This window comes from Emys orbicularis, chromosome 3, assembly GCF_028017835.1.
Source record: "Emys orbicularis isolate rEmyOrb1 chromosome 3, rEmyOrb1.hap1, whole genome shotgun sequence".
In the NCBI taxonomy this organism is placed as follows: Eukaryota; Metazoa; Chordata; order Testudines; family Emydidae; genus Emys; species Emys orbicularis.
Window position 1 is genome coordinate 78,303,459 of NC_088685.1, and position 12,691 is coordinate 78,316,149.

Genomic DNA, 12,691 nt, shown 5'->3' on the forward strand with positions numbered 1-12,691 from the left:
AACTGCTGTGGAAATTAATTCTTAGTAAGAAATTAATCGAAAAATGATACATTCACATGGAACAAGATCTGCCATACTTCTATAGGGACAGCAGCCAGATCCAAAGTTGTTGATATTCTAGTTTACAAATGACTGAAGTGCAAATACATACATATTTTACTTTCCACGGAAGTCTGGAATAGGGCTATAAAGACATGGGTGCTATTGTGTTAGTGTATTGACAACCTGGAGATTGCAGTTAGTTCAAATCAAAGCTGCCCATGAGTTAGGTGGGGCAGTTTAATGTGAAAATATTACATTAAAAAAAAATCTATATCTGACTGCATAGTCGGTAATGGGGCCATTTCAATGTCCAGGCTCTTATCTACTACAAAGGGACCTCTCACTCCATGCCCAATTCCAGCAGATGTATTTGATAGGTACAGAGTGAATGAGAGTGTCCATGTTCAAATTGGCAAGGTCAGGATGTCCTCAGTGGACAATCTTGAGCAGTGGATTTCACTTCTGCTGGAGGTCAGAGCGACTCTAAGGGCTGGTCCACACTACCCGCCCAATTCGGCGGGTAGAGATCGATCTTCTGGGATCATTTATCTCATCTGGACGCGATAGATCGATCCCAGAAGTGCTCCCCCGTCGACTGCGGAACTCCTGCTCGCCGAGAGGAGGAAGCGCTGTCGACGGGGGAGCCTGCCTGCGCCGCGTGGACCCGAAGTAAGTAAATTTAGTTCGATATAGGAAACGTTGACTTCAGCTACGCTATTCTCGTAGCTGAAGTTGCGTTTCCTATATCGATCCCCCGCCCCAGTGTGGACCTGCCCTATGTGTTACCACTTTTACTGCACTAAGTAAGGCCTGAATCCTGCAAACGCTTATGCATGTGCTTGACTTTACTACCATGAGTAGTCCCATTGATTTCAGTAGAACTATTTACAATAGTCATGTTAAGCATTCATGTAAGTGTTTTTGGGATCAGAGCTTAACTCGTTTTCCAGTAAGCTTTCTTAAGCACTGAGTGCCAAAGGGTATATCTACACTGCATCTGGGAGTGAGCCACCCAGCCCAGGTAGACAGACATGCACTAGCCCTGCTTGAGCTAGCATGCTAAAAATAGCAAGGTGGACATAGCAGCATGGGTGGTGGCTCAGGCTAGTCACCTGTGTCCAAGCCTGCCTCATTCCCAGGGTCTGAGCTCAGATAGCTAGCGTGAGCTACTGCCCATGTTGCAATGTCCACAGTGTTATTTTTAAAGCACTAGCTCAAGCTGAACTAGTGAGAGTCTGTCTACCTGGGCTGGAACTCGGGAGGCACTCTCCCAGCTGCAGTGTAGACATACCCAAAATGGCTGTGGCTGCATGCCCAAGGAAATTGCTCTTTTTCTCCTCAGTCTTGTCTTAAATAAGTTGTTTTAGTCTTTTAGGGAAGGGAGCAGTGTACATTTTCCTTGAGAAAATTGATGTACTTCTGAATTAGCATACAGGCATCTAGATAGCATGATAATGAGATTTTTAGAAATACTGTTATGTTATTATTTTGGTACATGTATTTATAAGGTCTGTAGTCAAGGGGGAGGCTTGCATTTTTGTGTGGACATTTAAGGTTGAATTTTGACCCTGTGAGGATAGGGTGACCAGATGTCCCGATTTTATAGGGACAGTCCTGATTTTTGGGTCTTTTTCTTATATAGGCTCCTATTACCCCCGACCCCAGTGCCGATTTTTCACACTTGCTGTCTGGTCACCCTATGTGAGGATCACACACAAACTGATTGTGAGCAGCTTCCCCCAAAGGATAAAAAATAAGACAGGTGAAAAACTATTATTTTAAAAAACTTCACTATTTTAAGCCAATTTCATGAATGGGGGGGGGAGGGGGCTTTTGAACTTTTGGAGATCCCTTGGGCCAATGCATTGATCACTGTAGGGTCGCGGGCCTAGTTTCTTGACTCCTAGTCCCTACTTGCACCTCTAAACTATGCTACTTCCTCTTTTAGGCTGAAGGTTGGAAAACAGTTTATTATATGACATGACTGGTTTGCACCAGTGACAGGTCTTCCATGTGGAAATGTACAGCCACCATATGCCACTAGGCTGGCTGCTAGAGTCTTTTCAAAAGCATTATAAAATACTCATCTTTTCAGTAATACACATTAACTTATATATGTATAGAAACACACTTTTTAAAATCATACACCCAATTGCTTGACAGAAAAACCGCTGCTGATCAACGTCTAATGTGAGTTTCTCAACCTGTACACCAAAGCCTTTTCTTTTCTTTGAAGAGACATGGTTTGTAAGATTGCTAGATGGGAGCTGTGCCCATAATGCTACGGGCTGAATCACCAGCCTGTAGCCTCAGCTGGTAGCACTACCCTTGCCATGTGGGAGTCCCAAGTTTGGAGCAATCTTTGCTCCCTGCGCTAGCTGAAGGGTAAACACAAAAGCTTACACTTGTTAGCTTAAGTCTGTTAAATTCCACATTAATTTTCAAACGTTGGGACTCCACAAAAAAGTTGGGTTTTTTTGTTTAAAGTAGAAAAATCAAATACTTGCGCGGGCCTCCACTTGTCCATTGCACGGGACACCCCGGCTACGAGCCCACACCGTGCAGGCTCTATCACCCCGCCTCACGCCCTGAATGGGACGCAGCCCAGCTGTCACGCGCGCAGGCCCTTGAAAGGGCCTGGCTCAGCGGGCCAAGCAAGAGCGAGCCCCGCCTGCTGTGCGCTGCCTAGTGGGGCGGCCCCGAGGGCAAACAGAGACGCACGCAGACGCCGCTGCTTGGGGCCCGGTCATGTGGGGCTGCCGTGGGCTGAGCTGCGCAGCCCGGGTTCTGCTTGGTGTCCCGCGGGCGGCCGGGGGCTGGACCAGCGGCCGCCGCCCGCTGCAGCCCGGTGAGTAGGCGCCGTGCAGCCGGCTGTCCCGCTGGGAAGAGTGCCGGGCTTAGGTCGGAGAATGTTCCTAGCCCTTTTTGGAGGAGCGCCGGCAGGAAGCCGAGGCCATTGTGTGCGGCAGGCGAGGTTCCATTCTTAGCGCATTGCTGCGCGTGACAGTAGCAGTGCTGGGGGGCGTGTGTCTGGAAGCTGCGGTGTGATGTTAAAAAATATGGCACGGCTGGGACTGAGCAGGCTCATGCGAAGTGAGGTTACTCAGTAGCATCTGCTGAAGCTGCTGCCCCGCCACTGACTCTGGTATTACAAGTTCATAGATTTTGTTTGCAGTGTAGTTGTAGCCTTAGGTCCCAGGACATTAGAGATCCATGGTGTGTGTGGTGATACGGTAGCCAAGTTATGAACTGACTGATCAACCACACATCTCATTTGGAACCGGAAGTATGTGATCAGGCAGCAACAGAGACAAAAAAAAAGAGGCAAATACAGTACTATGTTAAATGTAAACTACTTAAAATTTCATTTGACAAGGTAAGGAAACTGTTTCTGTCCTTGTTTCATTTAAATTAAGATTGTTTAAAAGCAGCTTTTTTCTTAATTAAAATTAATTAATTTTCTTAGTAAAATTCCAAAGCTGTATTAAGTCAATGTTCAGTTGTAAAATTTTGAAAGAACAACCATAATATTTGCTCAGAGTTATGGACATTCCCTTATCTGTAATTGCTAAGGAAGTTCTAAGAAATGTTGGCTTTCTATAATCAGGCACACAAGGCCTGAAGACTATAGAACAGAGGGTAGTGAATAGGCAGACCATGAGCCAAATCCAGACCATCAGATGCTTTTGAATGGACTTGGAAATCTTTTTATTTTATTATTATTATTATTATTATTATTAGCATCATTATTGTTGGGTTGTGTGTTTGTTTTTTCCTCTCTCTCTTTCTAGAGTCTGGACCTTGACAAAAAACTATACCAGGTTCAAGAAACTTGGACCTTGACAAAAAATAATTGACTACCCTGGCTCTAGGATGACTGTAAAGGTAGACAAGTGGTATCTGGAACATCAAGAGAATTTTAGCAATTAAAAAGGAAAGTGACTCTTAATCACTGTTAAATTTTATGTGAATACTTCTCTAATTTAAAATGCCTATGGCCCAGATTTTTTTTAAAGGTGTTTAGGTGTTGCTGATCTCAGTCCAATTGACTGTCAATGGGATTTTGGCTCCTAAGTGATTAAACTGCTTTTGAAATGACACAGGCTCCTAAATCAGTTAGGTGTTGGAATGCTGAGCGCAGCAATACCAAAATACTTAGACTCGATTTTTAAGGTATCAGTCCTTTATCCAAAGTGGTAATTTCAGAAAATTTGTTCCTTCAGTTATTAACACTCCCAGTCAATATGCATCATACCTTCAAGATGTCTTCCAGCAAAACACAAAACAAGCACACACAACCAAAATAAGTGTCTTTTCAGGCCTTTTTCTTATACATCAAATTGCTTTTTAAAGAAGATTTCTGTTTTTATTAACCTGATGGTAGCAATAAAAATGACTATAAGTGGAATGGGTCTATGACCAGCCAGTAGGAAACCAAGGATTTAAAATACATTTTAAATAAAAATCCATGTTTTAGTGCTGAAGAGTGTATTTAACCCTTTCCTGCTAAGAGTTTTATTAAAATACAAATGAACCTGAGGGACAAGCACAATCATTAACATAAATACTAGTAGAAAATACCAGGGCTTTGGAGCTATGCTCCAGCTCCAGGCAAAAACCTGCAGCTCCTCTGCTCCGGAACTGCTCCAGCTCCGGTCTCCACTCCAAAGCCCTGGAAAATACAGCCTACATTTTTGTGGTTAAGGCCTGCACCTGTGTTGATAGTAGGTTTCCCTCATAATTCTCAAGTTGCAAAAAGAAACAATTTCATTGTCAGTATTGATCAAAGGTAGGAAGCAATTCCCACTTCTTTGATTAAGCCATCTTACAATACCTTTTAAAATCCACTTTAGAACCTCATCAGAATAAACAGCCCAGTCCTTCCTGACTCTTGGGAAGAGAGAGAAACGTATATATACTTTATTTCTAATTTTGGGAGGCACTAGGATAACCATGGTGACACATAGTGGAATAACTCAGGCTCACCTTAACATCTGTAAACTTGCCATTTAGTGAATTTTCAGTGGGAAATTCCCCCAGATTGGAGCATCTTAATTTTTTTAGCATGATTACTGGTAACCACCTTTTCCAAGATTTTTTTGAATTTTTTTTTTTTTTTTCCTGCTTCTTGTGGGATAACAGTCCTTTTTCTTTTCCTAGGTCTGAGAACTGTAAATGTGATCTTTCGTAATCTTGACACTGCTGCTGATTGTAGTCTTTCCTATAAAGAACTCAAAGGCTTGCTAAAATCCCAAACAACTCTTATTGATGTTCGAGAGAAGTGGGAAATTGGACAGTTTGGAAAAATTCCTGGATCCGTCAACATACCATGTAAGTTATATGTATCACTACATAGCAACAAGATCAGAAACCTTTAAACCTAAACTTGCAAGTGAACCCTGGTGACTTGACAAAAACAAGTTGCAATACATATGGCAAACTCTTCTGGGAAACTAACTAGTGTAAATCTTCACCAACAAAACTCCTTCATTAATTACACATAAAAGAGGCTTTGCATCTATTCTTGCAGTGGGTGAGGTTGTGGAAGCTCTACAGATGAACCCAAAAGACTTTAAAGAACGGTACAATCAAGATATGCCTGCTAAATCTGACCATCTAGTCTTTTCTTGCATGGCAGGAGTGCGAAGCAAGAAGGCATTGGATATTGCTATGTCTTTGGGCTTCAGCAGGTAAGCAATTGAGGTGCTGGCTGGGTAAGCTCCTGTATAGAGAACAGGATTAATGGGGGGGAAAAGTCACTTTCTGAAAAGTAGACCCCTTCCCTGGTGGGCTCGGAGATTAGAGAGGCTGCAAAGACAGATGAAATCCCCCATTATTATTGACTGGGTACATAACACCTCAGGAAGGAATGCAAATAAAACTCCTAGAACCCATAAATGACTGCCCCTTCTCTTGTGGGTGCCAGGACAAGCAATCTTTTATTTCAGGGGTAGGCAAACTTTTTGGCCCGAGAGCCACATCGGGGTTGCGCAACTGTATGGAGGGCCGGGTAGGGAAGGCTGTACCTCCCCAAACAGCCTGCCCCCTGCCCCCTGACTGCCTCGACCCCTATCCACACCCCCTGCCCCGTAACAGCTCTCCTGGGACTCCCACCCCCTATCCAACAGCCCTCTGCTCCTCGTCCCCTGCCCACCCCGTCCCGGGACCCCCCGCCCCTAACTGTCCCCCAGGATTCCACCCCCTTATCCAACCCTCCCTGTCCCTTGACTGCCCTCCCAACCCCTATCCACATCCTGCCCCCGAGAGGGCCCCCCGGGACTCCCACTCCCAATCCTCCCTTTTCCCCATCCCCTGACTGCCACGCCCCCCCCCCCCCCAGAACCCCCCGCCCCCTTACCAGGAGCTTGCAGCCATGATGCCCGGCCAGGGCCAGCTGCGCTCCCCACGCTGCCTAGTGGGAGCGGCAGGCCAGAGTGTGGCCCGCGCGGTGGCGTGGCTGCGAGGGAAGGGGGACAGCGGCCGGGGACTAGGCTCCCCGGCCGGGAGCTCAGGGGCCAGGCAGGTCAGTCCGGCGGGCCGTAGTTTGCCCACGTCTGTTTTATTTAGTCCTAAGTAGGAGCACAGCCTCTGGTCCAGGAGGGAAATATAGCTGGACTGTTTGGTAATAGTGAGCATAATGTAATTAAACTTAACATCCTTGTAGGGGGGCAAATACCAAAGAAACCTACCCCAGTAGCATTTAACTTCAAAAGGGGGAATTACACAAAAATGAGGAATGTAGTTAAACAGAAATTACGAGGAACAGTCACAAGGGTGAAATGTCTGAAAACTGTAGGGAGTCTAATTTAAAAACACCATCATATAGGCTCAAACTAAATGTATACCTCAAATCAAAAACAAACAGTAAAGGAACAAACATAAGCTAAACAGCAGTGTAAAAGGAAATTACAGGCAAAAAGTCATCTTCTAAAAATTGGAAGTCAGATCCTAGTGAGGAAAATAGAAAGGAGCATAAACTCTGGCAAATCAAGTGTAAAAGTATAATTCACTGTTTCTCAAACTGGGATCACCGCCTGTGTAAGGAAAGCCCGTGGCGGGCCAGGCAGGTTTGTTTACCTGCCCCATCTGCAGGTCCGGCCGATCACGGCTCCCACTGGCCGCGGTTTGCCACTGCAGGCCAATGGGAGCTGCTGGAAGTGGCGGCCAGTACGTCCCTCGGCCCACGCCGCTTCCAGCAGCTCCTATTGGCCCGGAGCAGCAAACCGAAGTCAGTGGGAGCCGCGATCGGACGGACCTGCGGACGGGGCAGGTAAACAAACCGGCCCGGCCCGACAGGGGCTTTCCCTAAACAAGCGGCACCCCAGTTTGAGAAACACTGGTATAATTAGACAGGCCAAGAAGAAAACTGGAAGATCAACTTGCAAAAGATACAAAAACTACCAGTAAGAAAAATTAAGTACATCAGAAGAAGGATGTGCCAAAGGATGATCAAGGTGCTAAAGGAGCACCCAAGGAGGACAAAGCTGTTGCAGAGAAGCTAAATTAATTCTTTTCATCGGTTTTCACTGCAGAGAATTTGGTGGGATGCAATCCCATACTCAAGGTGTCCCCTACACCTCTAACTGCCAGAAGTATTTGGCACTAGCCACTGTCAGAGACCAGATATTAGGCTAGATGGACCCATAGGTCTGACCTAGTATGGACGTTATCATCTTAAGGGTACAGGTGAAAACAAATAGAATAACTAGTACCTAAATTGTAGCTTTTCTTCTTTAAATTAAAGATGGGCTATATGAAAATGGTACTTTGCAGATATGCTCCCAGAATCTATTCGGAGACATCTCTGGTCAATCAGTAACAAGACTTTTCCCACTGCTGTCTGCTCTGCAAAACTAGAACAGCTCTGGGAGACTGAACTGAATTCTCTTGTTATATCAACAAAACTATTGGCTGACTTGCAATTGCAGTGCCATCTGTGCAATGCTTTGTCTTCAAATCATGCCCTCAATTATATAATCCTTTGCTAGATTGCTCAGGTATATGGTAATTAACTGCATAACATGATTGCACAGGTGTAAGATGAAAGCAGCACTTAACTGCAGAATTCTTATTACTCAGGTTCCTCTTATCTAGCCATCAATCTGACTTTCAGGCCGCAGGCTGAGTTTGGACTGCTGGCAGTCTTTGTTCTTGTAAACTGAGCAAATATTGAAGTGGAAATAGTTCATACCAAAATGGAATCCCACAATTCCAATCTTGTACTCTACTCTTCCGAGAAGAACCAGACTAAACCATCTACGACCCCACATTTGTTATGTGTGTGGTTTCTCTTCCCCCACCCCCACCCCCACCCCCAGTAGAGTTTCAACATCTGTTTTCATATTGCTTCATGGAGAAGGCTCTTGTATCTTTTCCTTTTTTAAATTTGGTTACTTTGTAGATTGGAAAAACCTCCTTAGTTAATGTCAGCACACAGTTCTTTTTAAACTGTCATTCTGGCCCTAAATGCTCCACTACCCACCTACCTGCCCCTTTATGGTATCTTCTAGATCAGTGGTTCTCAAAGTCGGTCCGCCGCTTATTCAGGGAAAGCCCCTGGTGGGCTGGGCCGGTTTGTTTACCTGCCGCGGCTGCAGTTCGCCGCTCCAGGCCAATGGGGGCTGTGGGAAGCAGTGTGGGCCGAGGGATGTGCTGGCCGCTCTTCCCGCAGCCCCCATTGGCCTGGAGCGGTGAACCGTGGCCAGTGGGAGCCGCGATCGGCCGAACCTGCGGACGCGGCAGGTAAACAAACCGGCCTGGCCCGCCAGGGGCTTTCCCTGAACAAGCGGCGGACCGGCTTTGAGAACCACTGGTCTCGATAGAATAGCATCTGGGAAGGTGTCGGAGACCAGTCAGATATTGAACCTTCTCTCCCTCATCTACATTAATATAGGGAATCTCGTTAACAATCTGAAATCCATATTGCAAACATAACAGGTTTTTCATTAGCTAACCCAGGGGTAGGCAACCTATGGCATGCGTGCCGAAGGCGGCACGCGAGCTGATTTTCAGTGGCACTCGCACTGCCTGGGTCCTGGCCACCGGTCCGGGGGCTCTGCATTTTAATTTAATTTTAAATGAAGCTTATTAAACATCTTAAACCTTTTTTTAAACACCTTTTAAAAAACCTTATTTACTTTACATACAACAATAGTTTAGTTATATATTATAGACTTATAGAAAGAGACCTTCTAAAAACTTTAAAATGTATTTCTGGCACGCAAAACCTTAAATCAGAGTGAATAAATGAAGACTCAGCACAGCACTTCTGAAAGGTTGCCGACCCCTGAGCTAACCTATCAAACAAGTATGCATGGAAAACATGAGTGGTGGATTTAAAACAAAAATTCCAACTCTCTTAAACTAGTGCACATGTGAGGCCAAAATGGTCTTCACTGTAATGGTTTGAAATGTTAGCACTCTATTACCAAGGCATTCAAGATGTTTATAAACCTCTCCTTGGAGAATGTATAGCTCAGATATAAATCTGGGATAGCTCAGTGGTTTGAGCATTGGCCTGCTAAACCCAGGGTTGTGAGTTCAATCCTTGAGGGGGCCATTTAGGGATCTGGGGCAAAAATCTGTCTGGGGATTGGTCCTGCTTTGAGCAGTGGGGGTTGGACTAGATGACCTTCTATGAATCTGGTCTCTGAAAGTGAGGTTTGGACAGATGAAATATTAAGTACTAAATTGATACCACTTAAATCTCCTAAAGTAAAATGAATCTACTCCTATAACACAACTACTTGTTCAAACTTTATTTAAACATGGCCAGTGCTTTCATTTTTTTCCCTCTGAATGTAATATGCATTGACATATGCCACCACTTGCTTGATATTTAATCCATGTTGTTCATTTTCTCTAATTGAAATAGGATTACTAAGTGAAAGTAAGCCATAAAAATTACTGCAAAATACTTGCATTTTGCTCTGTGAAACCAGGAGCAATTACATTGTTTTGCAATAGTGAACACTGCCACTATTATGCAGTGTCTCTCAGAGAAACTAATTTTTTTTTTTTTTTTTTTTTTAAATATAAAAGCAACTAGGCTTTAATCTTTTTTCACAAGATTACCAGCAGTAGTATCTCTATAACACTGACAATCTTCTGTATACTTTCAGAGTTCAGCACTATGCTGGTGGCTTGGAGGAGTGGGCAAAATATGAACCACCAGAGAAAAAACAATGAAGATTAATTTTGGAATATAAACCTTGTTACATAGTGTCCTGAAATTTACACAAGCCTAGTACTATCTTGTATGAAATAAGATTGAGAATGTACTGTGAAGGGGAATGATTGTTTAGTTAATACACACTATTAAATGTAGCTGGTTATTCTGAATTTAAATTGATTGAGAGTTGAAAATTACTCTAGTAGACTGTTCATTCTCCTTTGGTCATATGTTAAAATTACTGTGGAACTACTCCATGAAGAAAACTTAAAGCTACAGACTTCAATGTAAAAACTGAACATACTGTACATATGATATATACATCATAGTAATGTGTACAACAGGGGATCATGATTAAACTTATGGTGAGGAGTAACTGACTTTTAATTTTGTTATATATTCCTCTTGGCACAGTTACTTTAATTGGGTTGGAATGATACTTTGCAGATAAGTACCAATTTACTCTGAGTATAGCAGCTGTTCTTAACCTGTCCGTCTTGTCAGGAAGGCAAATAGGAAGGGAGGAACAGATCCTGCAAACACAAAAAGTGACACTCTCAACTTTGACTGCAAAATGTAATGAGTTTGGCTACAGAAGCTATGCCTGGGTACGTCAAGAAAGTTTAGTAACATTTCTTTAAAAGCAAATGTAGAGTTTTGGACAGAAAACTACAGACAATTCATATACCTCCCTTATGAGCCTAATGTGAAATAAGAATTTAGGCGTATAACTTGATAGAATAGATGTGATTGATTTAGGTTAGGATTCTTCAGAGCCCAACGGAGTTAGACACTGACTAGATCTACAGTGAGAAACACAAATCAACAGTTATTAGCAACCCTGCTCAAATAAAGTACACTTGCTATTGTATTACAGTAGAATCCCCATTTTATAAACTAATTTGGCATTGAGTTTATAAAATTGAACATTATGAAGTTATAATAGGTATGGTGCACAAGTTGTAGTATGATGCACTGCATCATTTTCTTGTCCTTCATACTACTGCAAAGTGACTTCCAATGCACTGAAGGAATCAGAATATGAAGGGATGTCAACTTGCTGCTCTGACATTTTCATTATGTAACACTTTCCCCATCAGGAAAAATGGTTTGTATAACTTGTAGCTTATAAAACTGAAATTCTATTGTGCTTAAATTTGCAATTTGTTGCAGGTTAGATCACAAGCTACTCAGTGAGCAGCTTTGCCCCATAACTTTCCATGTGCATATAGGAAGAAATGTGGATTTTTCTTTTAGATATGGGTCTTACTGGTTACTTGTGCCTGACTAGACAACTGTAATGCTCTCTAATGGGGCAACAACTATTGAACCGTGGGTTCAGTGTGGGGTATACACCTGTTTATTGTATATTGCTAAATGAGGGAGGGGAGAACTACCAGGATAGATTCTTGCTAAATAGGAATAGAGGGGTTACTATATAGGGAAATGTTGAGAACCACTGCTTAAGTCCATTTGCAAGTTATTGGAACATGATTTAGCAGTGCTTCATATGATAAGTGAACTACACATGTCCTCTAATCTGTACAAATAGCTTCCCTGTGGAGTTGGAGTTTTGACTTAGCCCTGGTCTATGCAACTTCAGCTATGTGAATAACGTAGCTGAAGTAAACGTACTTAGATCGACTCACCGTGATTTCTTCACGGCAGTGAGTCGACTGCTGCCGCTCCCCCGTTGACGCTGCTTGCTCCTCTCGTGGCGCTGGAGTACAGGAGTTGACGGGAGAGCACTTGGGGGTCAATTTATCGCGCCTAGACTAGACGCAATAAATCGATTCCCTGCTGGATCGATCACTACCCGCCAGATTGGCAGGTAGTGAAGACATACCCTTAGCCTTCTTTGGCATACTACTTGACTATCTGACAGACCACCTCTTTATGTGCAACCCCTAAAGGTGGGACTCACAGAAGCACTAAGCTAGCCATCCCCTCCTTTTAAAGGAAGAGGGTGCTTTGGAAAGTGCCCTTCCAACAAAAGAACTCTTCCTCCTCTCCACCCAAGTTGTTTTGACAGAACCTTGATTTGTTGGTGAAAAGGACACACTTAAAAGTTCTCTCTCTTGCAGGTTTTTATTAAGGGTGTTAACATACATTTACCTTAGAGGGACAGTTGGGGTGTTTTTATGTGTATCTTAAATGTTGTACAAATGAGGAGGGACAAGTACTTTAAAAAAAATCTAATTAAAAGGTATAGACATCCTACTAAAGGGTACCAGAAACCAGCTTGTCTATTTCACCTTAGCAAGGCTTTCAGTTTATGCTGTTTACTTCATGTATTGTGTGTGTGGACACAGTTCTGTTTGGAGGTCAGTCTACAGTATCTTAAGTCAGAGCTATTTTAGGTCTATAACCTGTTAAACTGTTTCTCCTCCTGCTCTCCCTCCCTCCCTCCCGCCCCCCAATATCACCTTCAGGTGGGGATTCTCTGGTCACCATTTTCTTGTATCTGCTGCAACAGTG

General features: G+C 43.6%; 1 protein-coding gene across 1 annotated transcript; it reads left to right on the forward strand.

The window, feature by feature from the left end:
• The first annotated feature begins 2,790 nt into the window (after window positions 1-2,790).
• On the forward strand, window positions 2,791-10,592 carry TSTD3 (thiosulfate sulfurtransferase like domain containing 3). The gene is made up of 4 exons (XM_065400903.1): window positions 2,791-2,890; window positions 5,203-5,373; window positions 5,573-5,732; window positions 10,164-10,592. The coding sequence occupies exons 1-4, from the start codon at window positions 2,791-2,793 to the stop codon at window positions 10,228-10,230; spliced, it is 498 nt and encodes a 165-aa protein (XP_065256975.1). The 3' UTR covers window positions 10,231-10,592.
• Window positions 10,593-12,691: the final 2,099 nt, after the last annotated feature.

Bases quoted from the DNA above. Each gene is read 5' to 3' on its own strand.
- TSTD3 (XM_065400903.1), top strand. From the start codon at position 2,791: ATGTGGGGCTGCCGTGGGCTGAGCTGCGCAGCCCGGGTTCTGCTTGGT. The intron at 5,374-5,572 runs GTAAGTTATATG...CTATTCTTGCAG, and splicing joins TGGATCCGTCAACATACCAT to TGGGTGAGGTTGTGGAAGCT. The intron at 5,733-10,163 runs GTAAGCAATTGA...GTATACTTTCAG, and splicing joins ATGTCTTTGGGCTTCAGCAG to AGTTCAGCACTATGCTGGTG.